Here is a 27,907-nt window from a genome sequence, read left to right as displayed (position 1 = left end):
AACATCTATTTTTTTCAATTACTGACAATAATACAAATTGTTTTTTTTCACATTTTATCGCTTTTAAATTAATGTAATTATTACAAATATCTTCTTTTTTTTCGCTACAAATTATTTAATGCTACAGATCGTTGAAAGGGTTTTTTCTTTTCGTTTCTAATGTTTCATGATTTGGAGTTTTCACATGAGTGTTTCTTGCTCTTGTTTTTGTTCTATGCTTGCATTATTAACAAATTCGTTACATATATGTATAAATTAAAGTCTCCATAAATTAATTAAACAATGATTTGTAAGAATCTTCAGCCTAAGTGCATTCACTTCTACAGCATTCTTCCGGCCAGCTGAAGACAATCGTGGCGCACTCAATTCGCCGCTATCGTACAAACGCAACAGCTCGGAAACCAAAATGAGTCCGTGTAGAGATTTTGTCCGTTGGCCTGCAGGGCAATCAGGCGTTTCTGCACGAATTTCTGTTCGCATCTGGAGTTGTAACCGTTGGGCAGTTGGCAGAGATTCGAGCAGGTGTTCGAGCTGCAAAAACGAATGAGCATAAAATGAGAATGAGGGCAAAAGATAAATATAAAAAAATAATAAAAGGAAAAAGTATGAAAAAATAAATGCGTTAACAAAAACAACAGCAGCAAGTGTATATACCATATAGAGATAAAATGCATTAACAATAATAACAACAACAACAAGCATGTGTATCGCTATAAAAAATGCACTTTAAAGGTCCAATAAAGGTGAGTGGCGAAGTGGCGAGCATCAGCGGAGAATGCCAAAAATGCAACAATAACAACAAAAATAACAACAACAAGAACGTCAGCAGCAGTAATGCGTGTACAGCTTAGAGCGTATCCTGTGCAGGTTCGCACGCAATTTAATTTGCTTGCTTTGTTGTTGTTTCAAACGTCGGAGACCATATAAAATATATATATAAATGATCAGCATGAAGAGCTGCGTCGACAAGTATGTCCATCTGTCTGTCTGTCTGTATATACGCGTGCTAGTCCTGCAGTTTTTGCGCTATCGATCTGAAATTTTGCACACATCTTTTTCTTCACAAGAAGCTGTTCATTTATCGGAACCAGTGATATCGGATTACTACAGCTTATAGCTGCCATACAAACTGACCAGTTAATATCAAGACCTTACAGGCATATATTTTTATTTTAGAAGTTTTTTTTTACGAAATCGAGCACGGATTATTGTTTTAGGCAATGGCATGATCCCCGAAGAAGGTGTTCAAGTCGGACGACTACAACATATAACTGTCACACAAACTAATCGATCGATAACAAGTGTTTGTATGAAAAAAAAAATGTTTGACAAGATATCTTAACGAAATGTGGCATGGATTATTACCCGAGGCAACGGCACAATCTCCGAAATTTTTTTTTAGATCAGATCACTGGCAGGTAGATGAGCCATACAAACTAATTGAACAAAATCAAATTCTTGTATGGGATCTTCCAAATTTGTGACGGGTATTATAGTTTCGGTGCAACCGAAGTTAACGTTTTTTTTTCTTGTTGTTGTTGTTGTTTTTTTTGCTATTTTGTTGTTGTGTTTTTGCTCAATGCACAATTAAATGCATATTATATACACGTTCACACACATAAGCGCATCGAATTGTGTTTACACACACACATATGTATTGCACATACAAAGGTTCAGTGTGCACACATGCGTGTTGCAAGCTGTACGCGCCGCAGTAACAAGTGTTTGTTTAATTAAAAGTTGTAGGTAGATCTCTCTAAGGTAATTCGCATGGCTACTCGTTGTAGCAAGGAATTTACACACACATATATATACTTTTATATAAAAAAAAAATATGGTTATATATTTAAATATATACCATGTTGCACATTGCACGCGTGTCTTTCCCTTACAACGATTATGCATTTCTGTCCCTCTCTAACTGGGATCCCCTTGTTGTTTGGCTATGCGCGTGGCTATCGCCTTTATTTGTCCCCTAGCAAATCATCTTGTAATACCCCCTTTGGTTCAAAGTCACTTTGTACGCAATTTTTCCTGCTGCTAGGGGAACCTTTCAAGCATGCACACACACCCATTTACATATGTATATATGTGTATACATATATATATTGAGGGAATCATGTACCCTTGCTGGCGCAAACCCGTGCAATCATATACGCATACTTGCGCATAAATAACAAGCAGGACCTTAGTTAGCACCGCCAGCAGAGTTTACGCGCACGCGCAGACATTTCCTTTGTCGCTGACCCAATTTTACCCAGTTATTTTTAAGCATTTTTTATATAATTTCATTTTTTCAAATATTAGCGAGTGTTTTTATATACATAAACTTTTTTGTGGTTGTTTTTTTTTCTTTTTGGTGCTGAGAGGTGTTAAATTTGTATTTAACCGCAATTATTACTGGACTGTGAAAGCAAGCAATCCTCAAATATTCCCCGAAAAGAAGCACAATGTAAGAGTAGCAGGGAACTGCGCTCTTTCTCCCATTGCACCAATACTACACACTCGAATTCAAATGCAGAATGTGCAAGTAATACAATGCTTCCAAAATATATATATGCCATTCCGTTGGGTATCCCTGTGTGCAGGGTAAGCTACTAGAAAAGCTTGCATGCAGCTAATTTGTTCCCCTGATTGATTGTTCGTTTGAGGGTTAAGACTGTGTCAGTTGCTTTTGATTTTCCTTTTATTTTACAGTTATATTATTTATGTGTCAATAAGTGTGGCGTGTAGCGCGCTAAAAAATTGAAGGGGTACTCTTTTTGTCCAACAACAAAAAAAAACAGCGTTTATGCCGGTATGCATGGCGCCAATTATAACTTATTTAATTCAACAAAGAGTCAGTTGTATGTAAATATGAGATTTAGGGTAAAAATATATTTTTGAGCGCTTGAAAACACATAGAATTTGGCACGATTCCAATGCTTTTCTTTGTCTTCCCCTACTATAAGCAACTGGTAGCGCTTTGAATAAATTTGAAAGCGTTATAAAGTTTGCATTCATACAGATTACAAAAACTCTTCTTAAATTCGCGTACCAATTTTATATCGTGATCTTTGTTGGTTAAGTAAAATTTAGCAGAAAATTTATTACGATATATGAGCGATCACTGCTTATTAGATCAGTAAAACTGCGTGGTAGCAACAAATTGCCGATCCTGGTTCCAAAAACATCAAAATATATGTATACAACTTAATAACTAACGGCGTCTAAGATAATAAAAGATAATTCAGCCTTTTTATTATATTTCCAATAAAATCATGGTTACAGAAATATTAAAAATGTGGCAAGAGTGTTTTAAAGAATCTACGTTATCACAAACACAAGCATTTAAGTGGCAGAAAGCATTAAGTGAAGGTCGTGAAGTCATCGAAAACTTGATTCATGCGAGTCGTCCATCCACCTCTGTTAATGACAATAATATCGAAATAGTTAAAGAAACAGATAACAGAGGATCTGATGATGGATTGACTCAATATATTTAGGTTATTGTTTTGAGTATGAAACCTGTCAATTCAAAACTTGTGTTTTTTGCAAAAACGACGTCAAGTGGAGGTCTTAAAAGAAATCCCTGACAAGGTATCTGAGGACCCAACATTCCTAAATGCATCATTGCTGGTGATGAGGCGTGGGTTTATGAACTTTACAACTGTACAACAATCTATCGAATGGCGCTTCAAACATGATTCAAAATCGAAAAAACCAAAATTCGCCAAAGGCACTGTAGGCACTATCCCAGACAAGACTTACAACAAGTGATTGGAAAATTGAATTGAGCGTTGGGCATGCTTTTATTTGATCAGGAGCCTTTTTGAAGATAAGAACGAAGACTTAGAAATTTAGTTTTTTGTCAGTCCGTGTCAAATTTGATCAAATGATTGTTCTAGAAATGATGTTTTCTTACAGAAAACTTTCTTGTTCAAGACCGAGTTTTACTACTTTTTTTTGCCAGTCTGGGTCAAATTTGATCAGATGATAGTTGTAGAAATGATGACATCTTATAGAAAACCTTCTTGTTTAAGACCGAGTTTTACTACTTGTAGATAAGATACTAAGATAGACATCAAATTATTCGATTATTTTTTTACTTTCGGACTCATAATTCGTTATTTGAGGCCAGAGCAGATGTTAAATATACATATGTATAGCTTTTGATGTTTCCATTTTTCCAACATTTGGATGGAAACCGATGCGTACACAGGGTGTTTTACCACAATTTGATCTTACAAATATTATCGTTGCCCCTCTTACAAATGCTCAACACTCAAAAGGCGTCCTCGATTTCTTTGTCGGTAAGATCGACTTGAAAATCTCAAAACCTAGCAGAAAATTCTATGTCAAAAGATCACTAAACGAAACTTTCATGAAACTGGCAGGATTAGAATTTAAAAAGAGTACATCGTCAATCGTTGGGCTGTATAACAGGTGGTATGTGTTTAGTTCTCGTCATGTATATCCTGTTCGTGTTCTTGCTACATGTATCATATTTCATGATACTAATTTATTACGTTTATTCAGATACTGCATCGCCTCATAATATTCGGTCTTATTTGTATAAGATATAATTGTATCCTCTTAGTGAACTCGGCATTAATTTAAGGTGCATATTTTTAGAGTTGTTGGTTGCTTCGGTCGTGTTGGTTGCGATCGTGTGCAAAGAGAATAAGCAATCAAAGTTCAAGGGGAAATCTACGGTGATTTAGAAATCTAGCCCTGATTTAACTGTCACATTTTGAGGAGTTATCTGCGAGAATATACTCATGATTTGGGAAACTATAAGAGTTCTTAACAGTAAAGAGAATGGAATGAAAGCAATGCTTTAATTAATTTAACGACTACAATAGTTAGATAGATAGTTTAATTTGCAGATTTTAGTTTTCTAGTTCACAATGATATCAGAAGTATTCAAACACAAGTAGTTAGGCTTGATGAGGTTGATTTAACGCTTTTCAGCTTATTGTAAATTGTTTGGTAGTATCCCAAAATCATCTAAGTGAACACACTTAAAAAAATTAGGTTTCAGTACTACCTTTTCTTAAAGTAAATTCAGTGTATCTTAAAATGGAAATTTCATTAATTTTTTTCAGTGTGCCAACTCTTTCCAGTAGTGAAAATACTAGATATTTTATGTAACTACTGACACCCTGTACTAAATTTTTATTTTTAAATACATTATGGACACCCTACATAAGTTTCTGTAAACTGCTGGCCCCCGGTGATTATAGTGAAAAGTAACTGTAAACTGGATTATAGCAAACTTACGCGCACAATTCCGCTTTAACCATTTGGCGCGCTGTGCTCGGTTCATTCACCACGAACATCCAATTGCCTAACAAAACAAAAAAATATTAAAGGTAAACAAAAATGCTATAATACCGCAATAACTCGAACTCACCTTTGTTGTTAAGCGCCGCTTGTGGTGTAATAAATTGTGAGGTGGTCTTGCAGAGTGTTTCCCGTCCGGGACTTTGTCGTTTGGTACGCGTTTTGGCGCCCTTATCGGCGCCGACGATATCCAAGAGATCCATATTAAGTGATACGTCACGTGACAGTTTCGATGAAGATGATGTGCGTTGATAGGATGAAGTAATGCTAAAAAGGAAACAAATAGAAATTAAGAAAATCAAATAAGAATTAGAGATTGTAGCGTTTCCATGCAATTACCTGCGTTTCGCATGACTAACCGTCACTGGGTCGGCATCGGGGTCGTACGAAGTCAAGGCGGCGGTTAAGTTACCACCTACTTCTACGCCCACCACACCGTCAACATTGCGTGTTATGCGTTTAAGCCAAAAGGCGGGGCTATTCGACGAAGCTTTATGCCCACTACCGGCCCCTGTACCGCTGTAGCTGTTCACCTCATTTTTATTTGGCCGCTGACCAGCGGAGGTGTAGAAGAGGAAGCTGAAATATTTATGTAAAAAAAAATTTCTGCATACACATTTATAGAAGTATATATATTTCAACTCACGTGGGAGTCTCTGTCGTCTGTGCTTTTGTAATGATAAATGTGTTATCACTATTGCTGGTAGCACCGGCTCCGACACCGCCATTTCCATTTGCACTGGGTGTGGCATATTTGTAGCCATTAAAGTCATCACTACCGCTATTATAGGGGCGATTAAAAATAAAGGCTGGATCGTAGAAAACGGGCGACTCGTGCCACGTCAATGCAGCGAATTCATCCCACGATTCATCCACGAGGAGATTCTTAGCTTCATAACCCCATTTATGGACGAGATGCTTAATGAGATAGCTGTGAAGTAAAAGATAACAAAGCAAAGTGTTCAGTAATTTTGTGCACAGATTGACAAAAAAACAACATTTTCACTTATTTTAATACATATTTTATTTCCGCTCCTTTTGTGCTAATAAAAGCATGCCAGTGCTTAATCTAATTTTCCATACACTTGTTATAAGTCTAGGCTGGAATGGCAAGTGTCTTAAGCGAATTTCGATTTTACCAGTTTCATGTCGCGTCACCAGTAATGCAGCGTTTGATCAATATAGGACGCTCAACTACATACGTGTCAACCATCTCTTTTGCGAACGTTGAGTAGAAAAGGTGTAGAAGAGAGTTGCTTTCAGTCTAGCATTGACGCGTTTTATACCCAAAGTTCTCATCAAAATGGAATCAGTCGATACATAATATACATATGTTGAGATCCTTTGCTATCTCTCTGATGTCTACACGACGGCTTCCAAGCACTGTTTCCTTAACATTTTCGATGAGATGGTCATTGACAGAGGTGGGCGTACAATTGGGAAAATGAACCAGTTCGAGTCAAACTTGATCAGATGGTATTATAGGTACGTTTAGTACCGTTCATTTTGATGGAAAAAGGGAATTAATGGGACAAATTGCTATAGTTTTATGGAGGAAGTCGGGGTGGAAACATCTTGAAACCTTTTTCCTCTAACGTCCGCTTTTGTTAGATTGAGGTTAAAACATCTCGGTAGTCATACTTTCAATGAACCAAGCGAATTGGCTGGAATTGTTATTACACGAGGGACTTTGGAATCATATTGTCGATACATGACTGTCTTTTAATCTATAGTTAGAGATTCTTGGCATCATAAAGGATCGGCGTTCACAGCTCTCTCTTCATGTAGATCCCAAGTGCCCTTTGTTACTAGGATAAACACCGTAACCTAATCTAACTTCACCCATTTAGTCGATCCTAGAGTCGAAGAGAGGGAGATTATAGAAGATTATAGCCGAGACTGGATATTTCCATGTTACCATAAGCAGTTACTCTAAAAGTGATCCCCTTTAGGCAGATAATATCAATCTTTAGAATGGCTTATGTTATGGAAAAATTAAACAATTAATCACGTGAGGTAGGAAAAACCCGTCTTATTCTTTCTCATAATATTATCTGAGACTTTACAACACTTTACCACAAATGTTTCAACGGTTGTAACACTAAATTGGTTTCAATACAAAATTTCCATAATATATATTTTAAACAATACCGTATACGTATACGACCATAAAAAGCAAAAGTAAGGTGTAACTTTACATTCGATTTGATTATGTAAACAAACTTGCTTTGTTAAATTCATTCAAAACTTGGCAGCAACATTAAATCAACGCTCGTATAACTAATTCTAGTCACGTGACAACCAAAATGTACGAAACGGTAAAAGTGTGCGCGATTAAAATACAAAAAGAAAAATCCCACAAATGTGGTTTATCATATTGTAGGCAATCCATCAGTTTATTGTGTTCATGTGACAAGCAGACGGTCACAATCACAGATGGACGGACGGTGCGACTAAATAAAATTTTGGTGACTGGGGCAGTAAAACAGGTATTTTCTCCAAAAGATTAACAGCAAGCCACTAACAAAAACCCAAAAAGTAAAAAAAAAAACACGGAATAAATAACAATAAAGTTGTGTAAGAAGCTTTCGGTTAAAAGTCCACAGACATGTATTAGCGCGAATTTACATAAACTTTATAACAGCGCTACCTGGCGTTATGCGGTTGCGCCGCAGGCGTAGGAGGCTTAAAAAGAAACTATTTACAACACGCACAATATTCGTGTTGCATAAAACGAAAATTCCTAACTTTTGAAGCTAATACTATTAAAATAAAATTATTTATAGTAAATATGTTTGTAAATGTTGATGAAGGATACACTAAGTTGCCACTAATTATGCTTAGTGCCATTGACACAGTTTTTATAGAAATGCGTGTCTTCATTCTTTTAAAGTTGGTTTATGTAATACAGGTTTCTCTCATATTGCTTTAATAAATTAATTTTCCTCAATTTTGTATATCTTTTGTCAGAGTTGTGGACGTTCACATAATATGTCTTAAGGGACAGGCCTAAAGTCAAGGACTTAAAAAAAATCAAAAGTTTGTTTTTGTATTTGTTTCCCTGTTTATTTTTATACACTCAACTATAAGTTGCCTGAAAGTAAGACTTTCCTATCCTGTTTCCTTACTCACAGAACAAATTTTTAAATTCGACCATTTTTAAACATTAGACCTTAATAACTCTGCATTTTTTTATTTCCAAATTTATAAAGCAATAATTTGAATTGCATATGGATTCACCGGGATATAAAAGTATGGAAATATACATTTACATTCCCTTTAGAATATATAGAAGTAGTTGCTAACTGAAATAACCCAGAAACCTATATGTAGTAAGTCATTGTAGCTCAAAAATAATCTACAACTTTCGGTATAGGTTAGTAGTATTTATATCGCATGTACTGTGTGATGTTAAGGTTTCATTCGATTCAGACCTTCCAAAATATCATTATACTGTCTTGAGTTTTACGTTTTAGTTAACCTCATATGTTCGGAATTGGTATACGAAAACGATTTTTTTTCTTTAAGTGATGTTGTTGGTGATTACTTGAATTTGAAAGAAAATTTCTTTGGTATTTTTCAAGAAACCTAAAACGCAATAGAGTTATATTTCATTATTTTTGTAGGCTATATTTAAAGTCGCCTATCTTTAAATGAAACTTAATGAACAGTTCGGGTTTCTAATGTGTCAGATGGCAAATCTAATCGACATGGACTGATCCATTTAAGCTGCAAGCGCAAATTGAGAAATTTTTTAACAAAAATTCATAGAGCCTTTCTCTATGTTCGTGTGAAGTTTGATCTCCATACATCAGTTAGTGTGTGTTCGGTAGCGGTTTGCTTACGACGCGAAAAGTTTGTCTGGCGATTTTCACCATAAAAAAAAGGAATTGAATAACGAGTTTGCTTGAAGTTTTGCTTTCCAATGGATTGACTGTTACGGAATCGTTGAAAATGTTGTAGAAGTATTTTAGGGAGTCTAGTTTATCACCAACCCAAGTATTTGAGTGGCACAAAGCATTCGGTACAGGTAAGGAAGTTATCGAAAGCGTGCCTCATGCGAATCGTATGGACGACCTCTGTTAGTGACAATAACATCGAACAAGTTAAAGACACAGTGCTTGATTTCGTGGTGTTGGCTTCAGAGAGATAGCAGAGGATATAAACAGCTCTTATAGATTAACCCGACATATTTTGATCTATGTTTTGGGCATGAACCGTGTCAAGGCTAAATAGGCACCAAAAACCCTAAATATTTTGCAAAAACGACGTCGAAGAAAGGTTGCGAAATAGATGCTTGATAACGTAGTTAGAAGCCTATATTCTTCAAATGCATCACTACTGGTATCGTGTGTTTTTTAATGCGACGTCTAAGTTTTCCAACAATCTAGCAAATGGCCTTGCGAAAATTAGCCGAAACCGAAAAAAAATTCGCTGAAGGCACTCGGAAATCGGGTAAAGTGTTGGCACGCTTGTATTGGCTGAGGAGCCTATGTTGTAGGCGTTAATAGAGATTTGTATTAAAATACGTGAAAATATAGTTTTTTATCAGTACAGGTTTGTTACTTCGCACTTTAGAGGTGAACGCTCTACAAAACTTTGAGTGAACACGCTTGGCTGGCTATAATAGATTCTAATCCGGATGAACAAATTTATATATATTTTAATTTGGAATGTGTTTTCATAAGTCGCCGCCTTTTAGTTATTGTTGTTGTAAAGATTTTACATTTTAATTTCATTTGCTACTTATGTATTTTTTTAATCAATAGCAGTGTCTACATTTTTTTTTTGATACCTCAATGTATTCGTTTTATATTTTTTTGTCTCGTTGTTTAAAAAGTGGACCTACCACCGTCATTTGGAGCAAAACCTTATTTATTGCCTCTAACTTAGACTTATTTTGTAAACATTCATACGTAAGCGTTAATTTATTTCCACTTAAGCCTTCAGACACTCAGCGACAATCTCTTCACGTCTACATGTTTTATTTAGTAATATGGAGAATAAATAATTTTAAGTTCACTGCGGAGTTCCTATATTGCGGATAACTAAAATAGTGGTTATTAAAACATAGACCTGCACCTACTTAGTTATCACACATACCATAAAACTACAAGGTATTGGCAATTTTTATGAAGTTTATTTTTAGTTTACTTTTTTCTACACGAAGTGATTTGTTCGTAAGTTTGGTAAGCAACAGAAAACTATAAAATATATTGGCGCCAAGCCAGTCACCGTTACCGGCTTTGCCTAATTGCTTAAACATTTGTCTTTGACGTATAGTGGTTTTACCAGAAGATTAGCAGATTTGCTTGGCCTTTGTTTAATTAGCTAATAATAGTGGAAAATGCGAATTTGTCAGCCTAAAAAAATTATACAAGTAATTCTCATATCAAGTCAGTGTGATTAAGTAAAAAACTTTTTGTTTTATTTTTTGTTGGTCACTTTAAAATATGTACATAACTTAACATTATGCTATGTTATGCATAAAATAATATAACATAACATAACTTAACATGACATAACTAAACATAACATAACTTAGCACAACTTAACATAATATAACATAACTTATGACACAACATAACTTAACTTAACTCAACATAACACAATTTAAAATAACATAACATAGCTTGACATAAAATAAAACAACTTAACTGTACAACTTAACATAATATAAGCTTACACAACTTAACATAACGTAGAAAGTACTACTACGTTTGAGGTACTCAAAATATATCACCAGTACATAACTTAACATGACAATACTTAACATAACCTTTTATCATAATATAACATAACTTATGACATGACCGAACTTAACTTAACTTAACATAACACAACTTAACATAATATAACATAACATAACTTAAAATGACATACCTAAACATAACATAACTTAAGACACAACATAACTTAACTTAACTTAACATACAACAACTTAACTTAACTTACTTTAACTTAAAATAACACACCTTAACATAATAAAACATTACATAACACAAAAATACACAGCTTAACATAACGTAATACTACGTTTGAGGTACTTAAATAATATCACCAGTATTCGACATTTTTTACCTCTTCCGCATACATTCTTAAAACTCTAGTACCAAAATTAACTAGCTTTCAAATAAAGTCCCTCGGTTGAATAATAACCAAAAAAAAATTGTGTTTTTTACTAACTTACGTTGGATAATTGTCCACATGCTCGCAGTAGGTTCGACCGGGTCGAGCACATGAAGGTGTTTGTCCCGGCGGCGCTGGTACAAACTGGCACGGCGGCGCTCCATATAAACCGCAAGACGGTACACTGTGCGCTGATGTTGTATAAACTAGTATCTGAGAAGTAAAAATACGTAAACTTAATGACACCATAAAATGAAACAGAGGCAATAAAAGTATGAATCAGAATAAAGTATGAGACTAATATAAAGTTATTGTGGAGCTATTAAGTTATTCAGTACTTTTTCAAGGCTAACATAAAATCGGTAGCAGCAAATTTCTTTACAATATTTACTGGAATTTAACATAAACATACGTAGTGGCTTAGATTTGCTCTGGTTCACTTTGAGAACTGTTTAATCATTATAAACAATATGAAGGGTTTATCAGCGGTTCCAATTATTCCAAAATGCTGAATGTGGTAACTATACCGATCCTTGTGGATTTTGGGTAAAACTCTTTCTAATAGCGTCGATCAGTTCACTGGAATGTCTTGATCTTACTTGTCGAAACAATTTTATGTTTTTCCGAGTGCAGTGCTCAACAAAATTCAACAAACAACGATGAATAGTGTTTTAAGAAAATGTTTTTAGTCTCTCCATATCCGTATCAAGACCCCTTAAATAAATATAAAATTGAATGCGAGATTTAAAAACTAAATCCTTAGAATATGTAAACTTTTTCAATGATCAAACCATTTCAGTCGGAGCGAATTTTTGCCTATGTCATAAGCTCAACTTTCTACACATATCTATATCACATAATTGCTTATATATTGATTCTTTAATATTTTTAGCTACTATTTAAAAAAGTAATTTTCACATTCGAGTTAACTTTTAATTACCCACGAACGAATACACAATGTGCTGTCAAACAGAAACATAAAATCTCGGCCAATAAAATTCGTACTCGTTATATAACTAGCTATGATTTATGATTGCTCGTTAGACTAAATGCATATATTTTAGAAGCAATAAAATGTTTGTATACAGCATGCAACTTACCACATAAATAAGACTAAAGCCATAATTACTATAGAAACGAGAAATAATACTCTTCATTGTGACATAGATGCGGAGTTATCTACGAGTGGTTTAGGCATTTGTGTGTGTGTTGACGTGAAGCGCGATGAAACAGCTGAAAAGAGGAAGCATAAAATTCAAATCATTCTTTGTTAATTATTTCATTGGCTAATTTGTTGGTAATTTAAATACAATTATATTCATAAATACTTATGTACATACATGATAATTGGCATGAATAATGAGTACGTAAACTATAAATTTATTAAAATGTTTAGTAATGTTTCAATGCGAGTTATCGCATCAAAGTTTAAAGTGACTCAATTTTGTTTCAGCAAAATTTTCAATCGCATATATACATGTATATAGTTGTAATGTGGTTGCCTAAAGAAACCTAGTATTAAATATAATCATGTTGAAGAAAGCTATACTCAAACGTCATGAGTTCCGACATAATCTTCAAATACAAAGCTGAATTAGCAGTAGTGAAAGCGAAAAACCCCATAGCGAAGATGCTATAACCCTGCATGAACTATTTAAATAAGTCATTAAATAAGCTTTTTAATAAAAAATGCTGTTCATTGCTCATCAATAACTTAACCTAATTAAATCGCACATTATTTTAATTGTAACATTTTCGGTTAAATTTATTGTAATATTGATCTACAAAATATGCACGTCAACCAAAGGACCTGAAATAAAATTTGGGGTATACCAACTGATCAAATTAAACTCTAACAAAAAAACTGCATTTTCACGTATTTTAATACAAATTTATATGATCGCATTAAAAATATGCTCCTGAGCCAGTGCAAGCTGCCAACATTAATCTCATTTAGTTTTCCCTACACTTGTTACAAGGCTCGGTTGGGTTGGCCTTCAATGTCTTCAGTATATATTGCTTTTTTCAGTTTTGGCATATTTTTTGTGCACCATTCACTGGATTCTTGGAAAGTTTCAACGTCATATTTATAAACGCACGTCTCGTCTCTTTTGCGACGACTCTTACTCGGCAAAATAATCAGTTCTTTTGGTACGAATCTAGTATTGACGCGCTTTATACCTAAAACATTAACCAAAATAAGTTGAATCAATCAACACTGGAGTGTTGAGAGCCTCCGCCATCTTTTTGATGCGAACACGAAGATTTTCACGCACACATGTAGCAAGTTTTCGATGACTTCAGTACCTTAACTGAATGCTTTGTGCCGCTCAAATAATTGTGTTCATGACTACCTTCCTTAAATAACTTTCATGTTTTCATTTTCAACGAGTCCATAACCGTGATTCCATTTGAAACTCAAAATTTCAAGCAAACAAGTTGCTCAAATCCAGACAAACTTTTCGTTTAAATGGACGAGTCCGAATCAAATTTGATCAGATGATATCTAGGTAAGGTAGGATCGAGGACTGATTTTATAAATTCTTGGCACCCAACAAAGGTATGTTCATGATAATATTTCTTCCCAATACAAGTATTTATTATATTAGTTCAACTAGAATAACAAAAATCCTTAACTTTCATATATGAATGTGGGGGAAATCTGATCCAACTCTATTTCATTATTCTCAAATAAAAAAGCCAACGTAATTCATTACATCAGATCTTATTCATTAGAGAGTTACCACACTTATGGTAGCTTTGAGTCTAACCGTTCTATCATGGGTGTGCGATTTTATTATTCTTTTTCATCCTTCGAATATATCACAAATCGGTTACAATAAATCAGAAGCGTCAAAATAAAAATTTTTGGAAAATAATAGGAGATTAGGAGAACATAATGAGCGATTTCATGGACTTTTAGCACAAATTCATTTTATAGGTAATAAAATATATCATATACAGAGTAAATTGATCGCTACACATATATGAAATAGAGCCAACCAGATGTTCGAAAACCATTACGTCGAGAATATACGGACTAGAAGAAGTATTAACCAGAGTTTCTTCATATTTAGCATCAGATCATATAACTAAGATATCTAATATCTACAATATATAGACTAATATTTTCGATATATAGTCATTCAAGAGCACTAAGGTACCCATATTAGGTATATTGGGTTTGAAAACTTATTGTCCGATTTCAAAAAATTTCAGATAAGATGTGCCAGACCTTGAAAGTACTTTTTGTGCATAATTTTATTCGCATATCTATATATATGGTAAAATTTACTGTTTTTATTCTTTTTCCTAAGAGGGGTATCGCACTTTTAGTTATATTCAACATAATCTATGTATAAAGGGTGAATAACAAATTCTTGAAAGTGATCTTTCCACTAAGGTAACTTTGGTAGATAAATTTACTACTTACTTTGTGAGTTAAAACTTTCAGCTTCTTTTAACAAATTTAAGTTCTGTAGCATGATTTGTGACTTAGTTAAATAACTAAAGACGGAAAAATAATTGTAATTTTTCTTAGAAAAAAAGTTTACAAAATATTTTACTATCACTTTCTAATAGTAGTCTTATACAGAATACACTTAATTATGTTCTAATTTAACGTTTAACCTAATTTTGAGCAAATTACCCTCATTGTCAATTTCACTCTTGCTACTTACGAAAATTATCACAATATTAATTTTCTTTGTATTCGATTAGTGATTTATAATAATAACGATCATTTCCTAAAGCCATTAATTTAAACATTAAAACGAAAAACTGCTATAAATTAACAGTTAATAAGCATGAAATTAACGTCAGCGCACGCTCAGGTGGGCGTAGTGCCCAGCAGTCACTCATTAAGCTGAATAAGTGCTTACTGAGTAGTTAACGTGTCATAACTATTAATTAAGTATTTTTAAAATTATCTTTTATCTCGTTTTAGTGTTTTTTGTTGTTGTTGTTGTTGTACAAAACATCTTGCATATAATTTACGGGTGTCACTGCGCGGTTAAGCAAATAAATAGATATGGCAAGTTACAAAAGTGAAAACAAAAACAATGCTTGTAAGAAGTGCAAAACAATTGACAACAACAACAACAAAATGATAATAAAAGTGCCGTCATGACTGGCTCATCGCTTGGCATAAATTAACGTTTTGTTAAAAAATCAATTGCTGTCTGATGAGTTAACAACATTGGAGTATGTATGTATGTGTGTGTGAGTGAGTATCAACATTATTTCTTTTATTTTAAACCTGTGAAAGGTGACAGTTTGAGTTTTAGCTATTTTTCTATATTAGCTATAAATTTTTTATACCTTGCACTACGAAGTTTGTAACACCCAGAACGAAAATTTGGAGACTCTATAAAAATATATATATTCTTGTAAATGATCAGCGTGACGAGCTGATTCGATTTAGTCATGTCCGTCTGTCTGTGTGTTATAAAATCTAATTTCGTATTCAGTTGGTAGTTGCATCTGTGAGGAAAAGTAAAATGCTGTTGTTATGCTTTTTTTTATTAGCAAATTTTCATTGTTTTGCGCTGCGTTGGTTGAATTGCATGTGAATTTCGCAGCAACCAGTGCATTATGCCAGTTATATAATAATTTGTGAACTAAATTTTAAGTTACACTTTTTATTGTTTCAATAGCGAACAGATGTTAACTTTGAGGTGCACTTTAACTATTTGTTGTAGTTATTTGAGATCACATCTAGAAAGTAAAAAGTGAAAAGGTATTAACTCATTTCAGCAACAAGAGTCCGGAAATAGTAAGGTATTACCTACCTAGCGTTATGAGATTGAAAATTGTGGAAAACCCCCATGTAACCAATTTGGAATATCCAACATGTTTTGTATCGAGTGAGATTGTGTCTGAATACTAATTTAACTAAAAATATATCCCCCACTAATTTATTTTTATAAATATAGCTTCTGCTTCTTCTTCTATTTGTGATGTCTATCTTGATATTAAACATTATTTTAGAGCCACCGTCCAAGCGATTGATGCAACTCATTGGAAGTTTTGCAATCGATAGATTGACATTGTTTTTGTCTTTGATCTCACTATGCCATTATAAAATATATTAAACTCGCATGATTCCATAGCCAATTTTCAAGAGGATCTTCCAAAAAGGTGTCTGGCCTATCTCTGGCTTATCTCTAATCCAAAAAGCAAACAAATTGTTATTAATGAAGATGAACACAAACAATGATCGAAAGACTAAGCAAATTTATGATTTCTGACAAAATGGCGGCTTCCCAAAAAAAAAGTTGTTTTGTGAAATTTACCCTACAGAGTGGCTTAAAAATTTAAATTATTGTCAAAATCTTACCTGACAAATTAATCAAAGAAGATCATATGAAAATTTTAAGCCGTTTTGGAGAAATTTTTTCCTCACCGACTCTGAAAACAGCATATCGAGAAAAATACCTTTAAAGTTTTAGGTGTCGATTACATAAAGTTAAAAAATTCTTACAAATACGCTCATACCTCTAGAACTATTAGCAAATTTTTGGAGAATATTCTTAAATATATTTACATTCGATATATGTGTTATGAAATTGAGTTTTTTTAATTCACAAGTAAGAAAGTTAAGTTATAATCGTGATATTTTTTTCGAAACTTTTACTCCTAATAATCCCTAGCATCACTTCTTAATTCTTGTGGCGGTGGTACTAATTTAACATCATACGACAAAGTCATTTTCTAAAATGCTTTATGGAATACTCTAAGCTACACGAGCTTTATCCAACATTGGCATATATTAAAAATATTTCATATTACAGGTGTCAAAAAATTGTCTCTCCCAAGCGTTATAACTATTTTGTATCCACCCCAATCAACCTCTCGATGTGTTATACTATGAAAAGAATTCATAGGTATTCACATATATTATTTATCATATATATCATATTTAGATTTTAGATACCGATGTTAATAGAAGCACACCTTTATAATATACGATAGGCTTGTTCTTAAATTAAGTACAAATAAGTGACATACAAGCTCAGAGCTCTCGAATTGTATTTACTTTATCTTAGGGACGATCTAAGAGAATATTTTATAAAGTATAAGTTTCAAGAGAGCATTTTTATTGCATGTCGTGGTCATATCGGTAGCCATAAAAGTATTTTTAGTGGTTGGTGACATACTGATTTTATTAAGGAATTTTTATTTTTGCCTCAAAATTTTAAAACTAAGCTCTCCGTGCCGAATGTGAAGTTTTCGAATATTTTTAGAAAAAAGGTTTTGTTCAGGTTAATCTCGCCATATGAAATTATATATCATATAATCAAAATGCACAAATGCGTACATCTCATCTACTGAGTCTTTATAATATCAAGGAAAAGAATGGAAAAGAAGCAAGATACCTAAAGTATATCTAACATCAGATTTAAATGGACTTAAGGTCGAGGAATTCTAGGAAATACGTTCGCAAGAAAAAGCGGCGAAGTCCTCTAATCACACTGCTGCAGTTCTCAAATGTACTGTGATAAGTAAAGTATAGCATAGATTATAGATTTGAAAAGTTCATTAAACTTGGAACCCAAATGGGCACATCAAATTATAGTACCCTGAACTAATGGCTTCGTGTGCTTATTTCCGGTTTTCGATATATTGTGTTCAAGATTAAAACTGAAAGACCTAAAGATCACAGCAAGGCATCACTCAAAAATATATTTGCATGTTAATTATATGATCGAAAGCGCTCTCAAATACCAGCTGCATTTTATTTAATGGTCAAAAATATGTCAAAAATTATCTTACAGTGCGTTTTTGTAGGAAGACTTAAATTTTTTAAGTTCAGGTAATGAAACGAAATTTTTGACTTTCGAGGCAACTTTTTCATATAATATTTTAGCAAGAAAAAATATATACAGGGCTTATATTAGATTTATCATCGTATTTGTGCCGCTTTAAATCGGGAAAACAGTTTTTACAACTAACGAAGAAACGATTTTCATAAACCCAATCTAATTGAGAATAGTTAATATTATTTAACTCACCCAATAATTGATTCAACTGAGCTCTTAATTTTTAATTGCCGCTTAATTAGTTAATTTCGCTAATGAACACGAACAATCAAAACAACCGTACGAAATCAAATCAATTACCAAACACTGCTTTGCGCTGACAAAACGTTTAGTAGCACTTTTTCTAACTTAATGACCGTCTAATCGTTCGTTTGGTTAGTTATATATTCGTCGACAGAAAAACTACAAGTATAACACCTCGTAATTGCAAGACAAAATCTTTTAAGTGAAAAAGTCACAAAAAGTGTGTTATATAAATAAAGATTTGTTTCTAGTATAATTAAGAAATAATAGAAAATTATATGAAATCATGAAAATAAACGCAGAGAATTGGCAAATTGGTTTCTAATGCGCATGTAGTATTAAATGATAGTTTTTGTATTAGGTTTAAGAAACAATTACTTTATAATTTATTTCTTATCATTAATATTACTTTTGAATTATTTACGCCAATTGTAGCTCTAGACATAATTGCGTAGTTAAGGTGTGGTCAAATTGCTTTGAGAGACAATGCGAAAAAGAATTGCAAAAAAAAAATGCAATACAACTATATAAAATTTTTTTGTCATTTTGTTATATGCGCTTGCTCTTCTAACAGCTCAATTAGTTAGTAATTTAATTCCGGTGGAAAAATACCATTTAAAGCCCTCAATTGCGTGCGTAAACCCATAAATTTGATAGAATCGCGTTGATAGCAAATCAAACAACTTTTTATGTCAAGCAATGACGTGCATATATTTGAAAAGTAACAAAAAAAAACAAAATCAAATAAAATGAATTACAATTGGTGTTTCAAAGTTCGTTCAAACTACTTTTAAGTATTTATTACCTACTTGTTGAGAACCGATTTTCAATGCTCGCCTTGCATGACCATTGAAACACACCACATATATGTACATACATATGTCTTGTTGTTTATGGACACGCAATAACAAGATTGAGTTGAAAGTAATTAATTTTTTTTTTTCAATTAAATATAAAGTCATAAAGTGGTGTTTTTGTTCCCACATAGAATGTACTCATATTGTCTGGTAATAAGAACAGTACGCGCTTGTTAGACTTCCGGGAGCGTAACAAGTCAAATTGAAAGCAAACAAAAATGTGGTCCGAAAACCTGGTCAATATAAATTTACATATGTAGCATATGTGCGTAATTTATGCACAAAACTGTATATGTTTTTGCTCTTATGCTCCTTCCTTGTATGGGGGTTGCGTTAGGTACCGGACTACTTTTACAATTGTTGCTTTAAGTAAACAAATACAATTGGCGTACATAACCTACTATAAAATAATAAAACAATAGTTTTATAAGAAGACTAGTTCATTTGTAAACGATATGTGTTCAGTTTTAAAATCACAGCGCTTATTCCTTTTTGAAGCGACCGTTAGATTGTAGGAAAGCTTAGACGTCATATTCACAAACCCACGTCTCGTCACTATTAATAATACGTTTGATAAATGTGAAGTACTAATCTGCATTATCATGCAACTTTTTTGCGACATCTACTCGACGTCGTTTTTGCAAAATATTCAGGTATTTTGGTACAAGTCTAGCCTTGACATACTTCATACCCAAAATATTAACCAAAATGTGTTGAGTCGCTCTATATGAAATGCTGAGAATCTCTGCTATCACTCTGATGTCAACACTACGATAATCTAGTACTGCTTGCTTAAATTTTTCGTTTTTATCGTCACTAACAGAGGTGGATGGTTGACTTGCATGAGACAAGTTTTCATGACTTCACGTCCTTCACTGAATGCTTTGTGCCACCCAAATACTTGTGTTTGTGATAAAGTAAACTCTGCAAAACACTTCGCCAACATTTTTGAAGATTCCATAATCGTGACTCAATTTCAAACACAATATTTCAAGCAAACTTTTTGTTCGATTCATTTTCCACGGAAAACCCTCCAGACAAGCAAACAGCAAATACATACTAATAATGACATATGGAGATCCAAGTTCTCACGAACATAAAAAGGTTGTACCAATCTAGGAAAGATATTTTTCCGATTAATATCGATTAGTTTAAATGTTATACCCCAAAGCAGATGGTATATCTTTTTACATAAAGATTAAATTCATATACGGAATAACTTAGACCCCATTATCCATTTTCATGTTTTAGGAAAGCCCCAATACCGAACGGGTCAAAGTCTAAAATAAAAAGAGGGAGTTTAAGATATTACTCGAGCATCGGTAGTCAATTTTAAACTTACAACTACATCTCTGGCATCAAACGGCTTCGGGTTAATCCAATCTAGTATTCATAAAGTTTTTTTAGCTTTATCAGACTTTCCATTATACAGACCACCCTTAATCTAAGTCGGAACGCTTTTGTATTACAGTTTGGCGTTAGGTTTCTAATTCGATTCTTTTGTACGAGATGTGTTCAGAGGAAAAGGGGAATTTTGATTTTTTGCAGGCTGTGTACATTCGATTATCGATATTTTGTTTTTGTTATAATCGGATATGTTTATTATAATATGTTTATTATACAAGTATGCTTGCATTAGGAGTCAATTTCGATTAGTGGTTTGTTTTTGACAACAGAAAAGGTTAGTCACGTTTTTGTGTGCTCTTCGATTTTAACTTTTTCTTGCGAAATTTTGAGCAAAACCAATGTCGCATTAGTTTCGCTCAGGAGTTGTTGGATGACGTCAACAACGCTCCAAGTTTGCTCAAACGGGTCATAACTGGTGACGAAACGTGGGTATATGGTTTTGACGTCGAAACCATGACCCAATCTTCAATGGAAGCTGCCAGATGGTGTGGTGCATCCTGAGTTCTTACCAAAAGGTCGTACAGTTAATATCAAATACTATAAGTAAGTTATGCAGCTCATACATCAATGCTTATTCGTAATTTTTTGTCCAAAAACAAAACCTTAATCATGCCTCAACCACCGTATTCACCAGATTTGGCTCCCTGCGACCTTGTCGTATTTTCAAAACTGAAGAAGCCAAATAAAGGAAAGCGTTTTGCCACAAATTAATGATATCAAGATTGGAAATATCGTTGGTGATTACTTTGAAGGTAAAAAAAATACATATTGAAAAAAATTCAAAATTCACCTTTTCTTTGAACACATCTCATATTTCGAATTCATCTCACTCAGATCCGATGGCAATAACTTTTCTTAAGTAAAAAAAAATTTTCCGTATCGATATAACATATTAAAAAAAAATTCAAATTAAAATGCAGCTCTCACTGAATGTTTCGCAAAATCTAAGAAAATATACATCTCTAACTTAAAAGTAACCCACTAAATTTTCATAAATATTCGTAGAAAGTTTTCGGAAGAAATAAGTTAGTAGTTAAGAGCTATTAGTTAGAAACAACTTTTTTGAAAACATTTTCATAAACGAAAAGTAATTTTGGAATAATTTTATTAATTTTTGTTAGTTTGTTATTCCCAGTCGAAAACTCGAAATTGTTTATATGCCTATATCTAAGCGAACTAGTCTCTCTTGAGATATGGTTTTGAAAACGTCGCTTTCACCCCAAGAAGCGGCTCATTTGTCGGAATTGCCGATATTGGGCCACTATGTCATATAGCTGCCATACAAATTAAAAAAATCTAAATTTTGCTCTTTTATTGAAACTCTTTTATTTGACAAAATATCTTCATGAAATCGGTGTTTGGCCGGTGGTGCTATAAAAAGTGCTATAAGAAATATATAGGGTATTATAGCTTCGGTGTAGCAGAAGTTGACATTTTTATTTTTGGTTTTTTAGTATTGGGTATACATTTTCATAAATAAATTCATTTTATTGTTGAATGCGCTTTATTCATGCTGAACGCCATTACCACACCAAATACACAAAGCACTTAACCATACACGGACCTTAGGTCATTCTTATTACCACTTCAGCAGGTGTGTGCGCATAATATCCATTCTATGAACCCATGTACCACATATAATACGTAGCTGAATATTAATGAGGGCGCGAACAATGCGCTAATTGATTTTGCAAGTTAATCAATCAACTTTTTTCAACTCTGAATGAGTGTGCCAAAGTGCCGAAGTGCGAAAAGGAAACAAAAAGAATGCATAAAACGTTGAAAGAATGTTGGAATATGAATATATAGGAAAATATTTTTTGAATGAATATGTATTAAAGCTGTTTCTAATCGCCCACGAAACACATACGAAAATGAATTCAAGTCTTCTCAATGCTTTCATTATTTTGAAGTAAAAGTTCCACAGGCATGTTAGTAATTATGTAGCGTAACAAAATTCTAAGAGGCTCACAGTATAAAAAATTAACACATTATAAAGGATATTCATAAGCTACTCTTTTACCTATCTCTAACTAATTTAGCACGCAGGTGTCCATATAACCTTGCATGAGGAAAGTTTTCTAGAATATCTCAATCTCACGACAGATTACAGACGATATGACAATATCTGTTTGCACACAACATCAATAGTTTCCGGAACAACAACTGGTTTTGGACGACATTCGTCTTGGAATGATCTACGACCTCGATCGAGTTAACCATACCATCGATAAACACTGGTTTTTGATTAAGTTCATCGATGCACTGTTGCTGAGTTAGTTCACGTCTAAAGTTGTAAAAAAAAATCGTGCGAAAATGTTCGAGCTTTAATTCCATTTTTAGCCTGAGATGAATATTTTAAGTTACTGTAAACAACACAAATAGCTTAAAAATGTCCAACTTTACGATAAAGTTGTGAGTTGCCATATTGCAATACTAGGGTGCTAACCTATATACGTAAAACACTCTTACAGTATCGAACAGCAAATAATTTCTTTCCGAATAATAAAAACAGGTAACCTTATGAAATAAAGTAACTACAACCCGCTTGACTGTACGAAATGGCATCATCAAATAATACAGTTAGCTTAACGGCCAAACCGCCCGTACTTCAGTAGATAATTTTGTAGGTTTTTTCGCAGAATAGCGAATTTATTTGCATTTCAATGCCGGTCACTGTGCCAGAGACTAGCCCAAAAATTTCAAATTAAACACAAAAGCAGCGGGGGCAGATTTTATTATGCCAGCATATACATATGTATATACCTATGTATACAATGATTTATATTTATTTGTATATATATATACAATATTTATATTGTAGGTAGCTCGCAGTTTTTTGCAATGCGTTCACTTTGTATATTTATGCTTTTGAATTTCTGGTGTCCTCTAGGCGATGCGAGAAATTTTTTAGCTTCCCTGCTATTGCGCAGTGCCGCAAAATGTTTGACAGCCATGACAAAAGTTGTGCAAAACAATTTTTAACAGTTATTTCAACACTTTTGCTTTTGCTTATTATATAGTTGCTTTCTGTGTGGTTGTTTGTGTGTGCGCATGTCCAACTGTTTGACAAAATATTGGAATTTTGACAGGCAGATTGACAGCCGTTGTTTTGCCTAAGTCATGTGTAAATTTATACATGTATGTGTATGTGTATGTGGCTGTGTGCATTGGCGTTGATTGTGTGCTTTTTGTTATCTGTTTATGGTTTTATTCACTTTAAGACAGCGTTAATGTGTTTTATTGCGTGGAAACTTTGCACAGACCATAAATGAAGCATCACGACACACACACACACATACACATATAACTACTTACATATATATATATTTATATATTTATACCCTTAACAAGGTATATTAAGCTTGCCACGGCATTTGTAACAGCCAAACGGAAACGTCAGAGAATCTATAAAATGTATATAGTTATAAATGATCAGCATGACGAGCCTGTATACGAACTAGTCCCTCAGTTTTTGAGATATCGATCTGAAATTTCGCATACGTCCTTTCCATACTAAGAAGTGACTTATTTATCGAAACCAACGATGTGTGACCACTACAGTGTATAGCTGCCATACAAACTGTAACCACTGAAAAAATTCTCAAGATCGGATCACTATATCATATAGCTTTCATACAAGCTGAGTAATCAAAATCAAGTTCTTATATGAAAACTTCTTTATTTGTGTAGGGTATACCAGCTTGGGTGTAACCGAAGTTTGCGTTTTTTCTTATTTTATACTGTGCTTGCTGAACTGTCAGATTTTATCTGGCTGCGTTGTGATAGTGGTGGTTTTGATGTTAGTTGATCTCAACAAAGCCGGCTTTAACCATGAACATTTGACGCGTGTATCTCTGTTGGGATTTGATAAGTTTTGGCGTTGGCTTAAACTATATTCATATGAATATAAATGCATATGTATACGCGTTATGTGACGTCTACGCCTTCAGCATGCACTCAAAACTCTTCGCAATAGTTATTGTGTAGCTTTTTTTAGGCACAACAATTGTTTGACGAAACAATAGCCAAAAGATTCAACGTTATGTTAGTGCCAAAGTATTAAAATACACAACTATATACTTGTATGTATAGGTAAGTATATAAACATCTATATACATATAACACCTTTTATGCATAAAACTATTAAAATGAAGCAACCACCCGCATGGTTAAGGTCTGTTAATAGCTCAATGGTCATATCAATCAATCTTGTTACTTAATTAAGTGTAAACATTTTAAAAATACAAGTACTTTGCTATTTTCTTTTGCATTTGCTAAATTGCTTTGATGCTTTAACCTTCAGCGCTAAGTTGTTTCGCCCAAATTTGGCATTGTCGTCGATTAGTGTCAATCGGCCTTCTTCGTTTCCTTAAATTGTTTGGCATATCTTGTAGATTTATGATATGCATTCAATAAAGATTGAATTGAAATAAATATTTTAAATTTATTTTTTGTGAACAACCAAGTTTCAAAGTTTTAAGCATAATTTGCAAATATAATTTTACTATAAAAAGTGTGTTCATTTGTGTCCAAATAAATGATTCTGCTATATAATCAATTATGTTAGCGATTTGCTATTATACCCAATGGCAGCTTTTAACAGTACTTGGTAAAGTCAGATCTTATCTTTATGCTGCTTTATGCCATTCACATATATATTAAAATATAGTTAAAAAAAATTTTACAAATCATTTCAAACAGGAGTTGCTAGACAAGATCTGATGTCACATTGTATTTGAATTGAACTGATTTGACTTTAAATATTGATAACTTCTTAAAAAAAACATAATATAACTAATACAAATACTAACACAAAAATATGCACAAAATATTCCGAAAAAGAATAAACGTCATTTAATATACATAGGTCATGTGATGTGATATTTAATCATATGATGTGACAAAACATCACGTGACGGTTTTGAATCAATAAAATTAAGCCAAATGCTGAAAAATATACCTATTTCTTAATTTTAGATTAAAATTTTATATTTTCATCACGTTTCTGTTCTTATAAGAGCATTGTGCTTAAGTTTGTTGAGCAAGATTGAGCGTAAAAAATCTTGTGTTGTACTGAGAGAAAATCTGGAAAGTTACTAATTGTCCGATGACTAAATCAGCACTTTTTATCTTAGAGGCAGTTGTATCCATAAAAAAAAATTGTTCTCTACTAGTTAAACAATTGAAATTTATTAATTACTAAAGAAATGCTATATCGAAATCATATAGCAAATCGGTTTAAAGTTCTCGATAGAAATTGCAATGAATAAAAAACCGATTTTTACAGACGAAAGATTTCCTTAAATGACACGAGCTTTTTTGTCTGCTTGGCATCTGTTTTGTATCATGTTAAAGAATTTTTTTTCGTTTTTTTTTGCAAAAATCCGATTTTATTATTTAACTTAATAGCAAAAAAAAAAACAAAGAAGGTTTATACCTTTTTCTATAATTTATAATAAATTATGCATCCCAAAATATAAAATTCTAAAATCGCACTAACGTCTCATTAATATATTCTAATAAAACTAGATTAGAAAGGAACCAAAATAACCAAATTTCAACGCACAAACATAACAATATATTTCAAATCACTTACATATTATTCGTATTCCGTTCGTGGTCGGCACTTTACAGATTATTCACACTTGTGCACGCTCTTTATATAATCCACGCACGTGCCGCTTCAAATCGAGCACTATCCAGGCTATACGAATGATAAGTGCCTAGCCGAACGAATTGTGTTTGTGCGAATGCAAAAGCGCTAAAAAATTTTACTACACCTTAACGAAGTTCAATAGGAACCGCTAGATCAACAACAAAAATAAAAAAAAACGTACACAACTATTTATTTCAAGCCAATTCTGCAGACGCTGTCAGTTGTTCGTACAACAACCGCACACAAATCACAATAATTTCACTTGTGTTATTTTATCGCCTTAACGATCGTACATTCAAACTTAATTTAATTTATTTTTGTTTTTATTTAATTTTTTTTTAAATAAAAAAATTACCAAATTAAAACCCGAACTAACAGCGCGGCGCAGGTGAAGTGTATTTCTTCTTTATTTCCTGAAAATTCGCAAATGAATACAAATGGGAGTAACATATAAATTCTTTTTTGAGCGTTTCTGAGTATTTAATAGAAAAATCGTGAATTATTTGTTTCAGCGATTCTTTTGACACACTTCTAAAAATATTTAAGAAATAAAATTTTAGTATTTGAAACACTGTTTTAAAAGCAAAACTGCAAAAACAAGTTGTGCGAATGTGGAATGCTTTCTAAACGCTCAGATTTAATTGCTTCATTTAGGCAATTTATTGGCCTCTTACACTACACATTCACGTATATTTAAATAGAAGCACAAAAGTTAAACACGTTTTCATTTAAACTTAAAAAAATATGGAAATTTAATAAATTTTTCTCTCTAAAAATAGAAAAAAAATTCGAATATAATTTTTGCCAACACTTTCACGTAAATCTAAATTTTAAATATAATTCTTATAGGTATATGTATATTTCTATATATTTTTACATAGATTCCTATTTCGTTTCACGCGTCGCCGCAAAAGCACGTCCGTTCAGTTCGGTATAACTTGACACTTTGCGCGAAGCATGCATTGAGATCGCTCGTTTTCGCTGCCGTTTGCCAACTACAAAACCTACTGACGGCCGTTGCGTTTTTCGGCCAAATGTCTAGACCTTTTTGTCGCTCAGCAGCGTAGCATTTGAGTTTATGACTTTGCGCTTGTTGATTTTTCGACTCACTCACTACTTAGGAAGTTTTTATGCTCAGTTAGCTCCGTATGCTCGAGTTTGTTGCTTAAGTCTTTCGTTTCGTTTGAGTGTGCAAAGCAGTCAACAGTGTGTAGATTTCTTATAAGCAGTGAATATGAACTATTTTGTGAGAACTTTTTCTAACGGATCTATAATTTTAAAAACGATTTATTGTATACTTTTTTCTAATATTTGATATATAAGTAAAACCATGCAGAATTATTTCACTCTAGTAAGATTATATTATTAGGTAACATATTTAAAAGAATTATTTATGAATTAATGAACTATCTTGTATACTTTTTTGGAAGTTTAAATAGAATTAAATTACTACGAAAAATTTGTAT

General features: G+C 33.1%; 1 protein-coding gene across 6 annotated transcripts; it reads right to left on the bottom strand.

Moving 5' to 3' along the window:
* spz5 (spatzle 5) lies at window positions 1-27,465 on the bottom strand. 6 transcript variants are annotated; one of them, XM_036364840.2, is made up of 10 exons: window positions 27,319-27,465; window positions 26,797-26,854; window positions 26,382-26,589; window positions 12,555-12,687; window positions 11,516-11,667; window positions 5,972-6,256; window positions 5,665-5,904; window positions 5,396-5,592; window positions 5,263-5,329; window positions 2-531 (listed from the first exon to the last, which is right to left on the bottom strand). In XM_036364840.2, exons 4-10 carry the CDS (start codon window positions 12,609-12,611, stop codon window positions 363-365), a joined length of 1,167 nt encoding a protein of 388 aa, XP_036220733.2. In that variant the 5' UTR covers window positions 12,612-12,687; window positions 26,382-26,589; window positions 26,797-26,854; window positions 27,319-27,465; the 3' UTR covers window positions 2-362. The 6 variants fall into 6 exon arrangements, with proteins under 6 accessions (XP_069967446.1, XP_036220733.2, XP_036220729.2 ...); XM_036364836.2 differs by having other exon boundaries at window positions 26,797-26,972; window positions 27,319-27,460; XM_036364839.2 differs by having other exon boundaries at window positions 26,797-26,969; window positions 27,319-27,460.
* Window positions 27,466-27,907: the final 442 nt, after the last annotated feature.

This window comes from Bactrocera oleae, chromosome 6, assembly GCF_042242935.1.
Source record: "Bactrocera oleae isolate idBacOlea1 chromosome 6, idBacOlea1, whole genome shotgun sequence".
Taxonomy (NCBI): domain Eukaryota; kingdom Metazoa; phylum Arthropoda; class Insecta; order Diptera; family Tephritidae; genus Bactrocera; species Bactrocera oleae.
This window is presented reverse-complemented; position numbering and strand designations above follow the sequence as displayed.

Excerpts from the sequence above, each read along its gene's own strand:
- spz5 (XM_036364840.2), bottom strand. The coding sequence starts at position 12,611 with ATGAAGAGTATTATTTCTCGTTTCTATAGTAATTATGGCTTTAGTCTT. Across the intron at positions 5,905-5,971 it reads CAGACGACAGAGACTCCCAC|CTTCCTCTTCTACACCTCCG; the intron begins GTGAGTTGAAAT and ends TAAATATTTCAG. Across the intron at positions 532-5,262 it reads GTTAAAGCGGAATTGTGCGC|CTCGAACACCTGCTCGAATC; the intron begins GTAAGTTTGCTA and ends TCGTTTTTGCAG.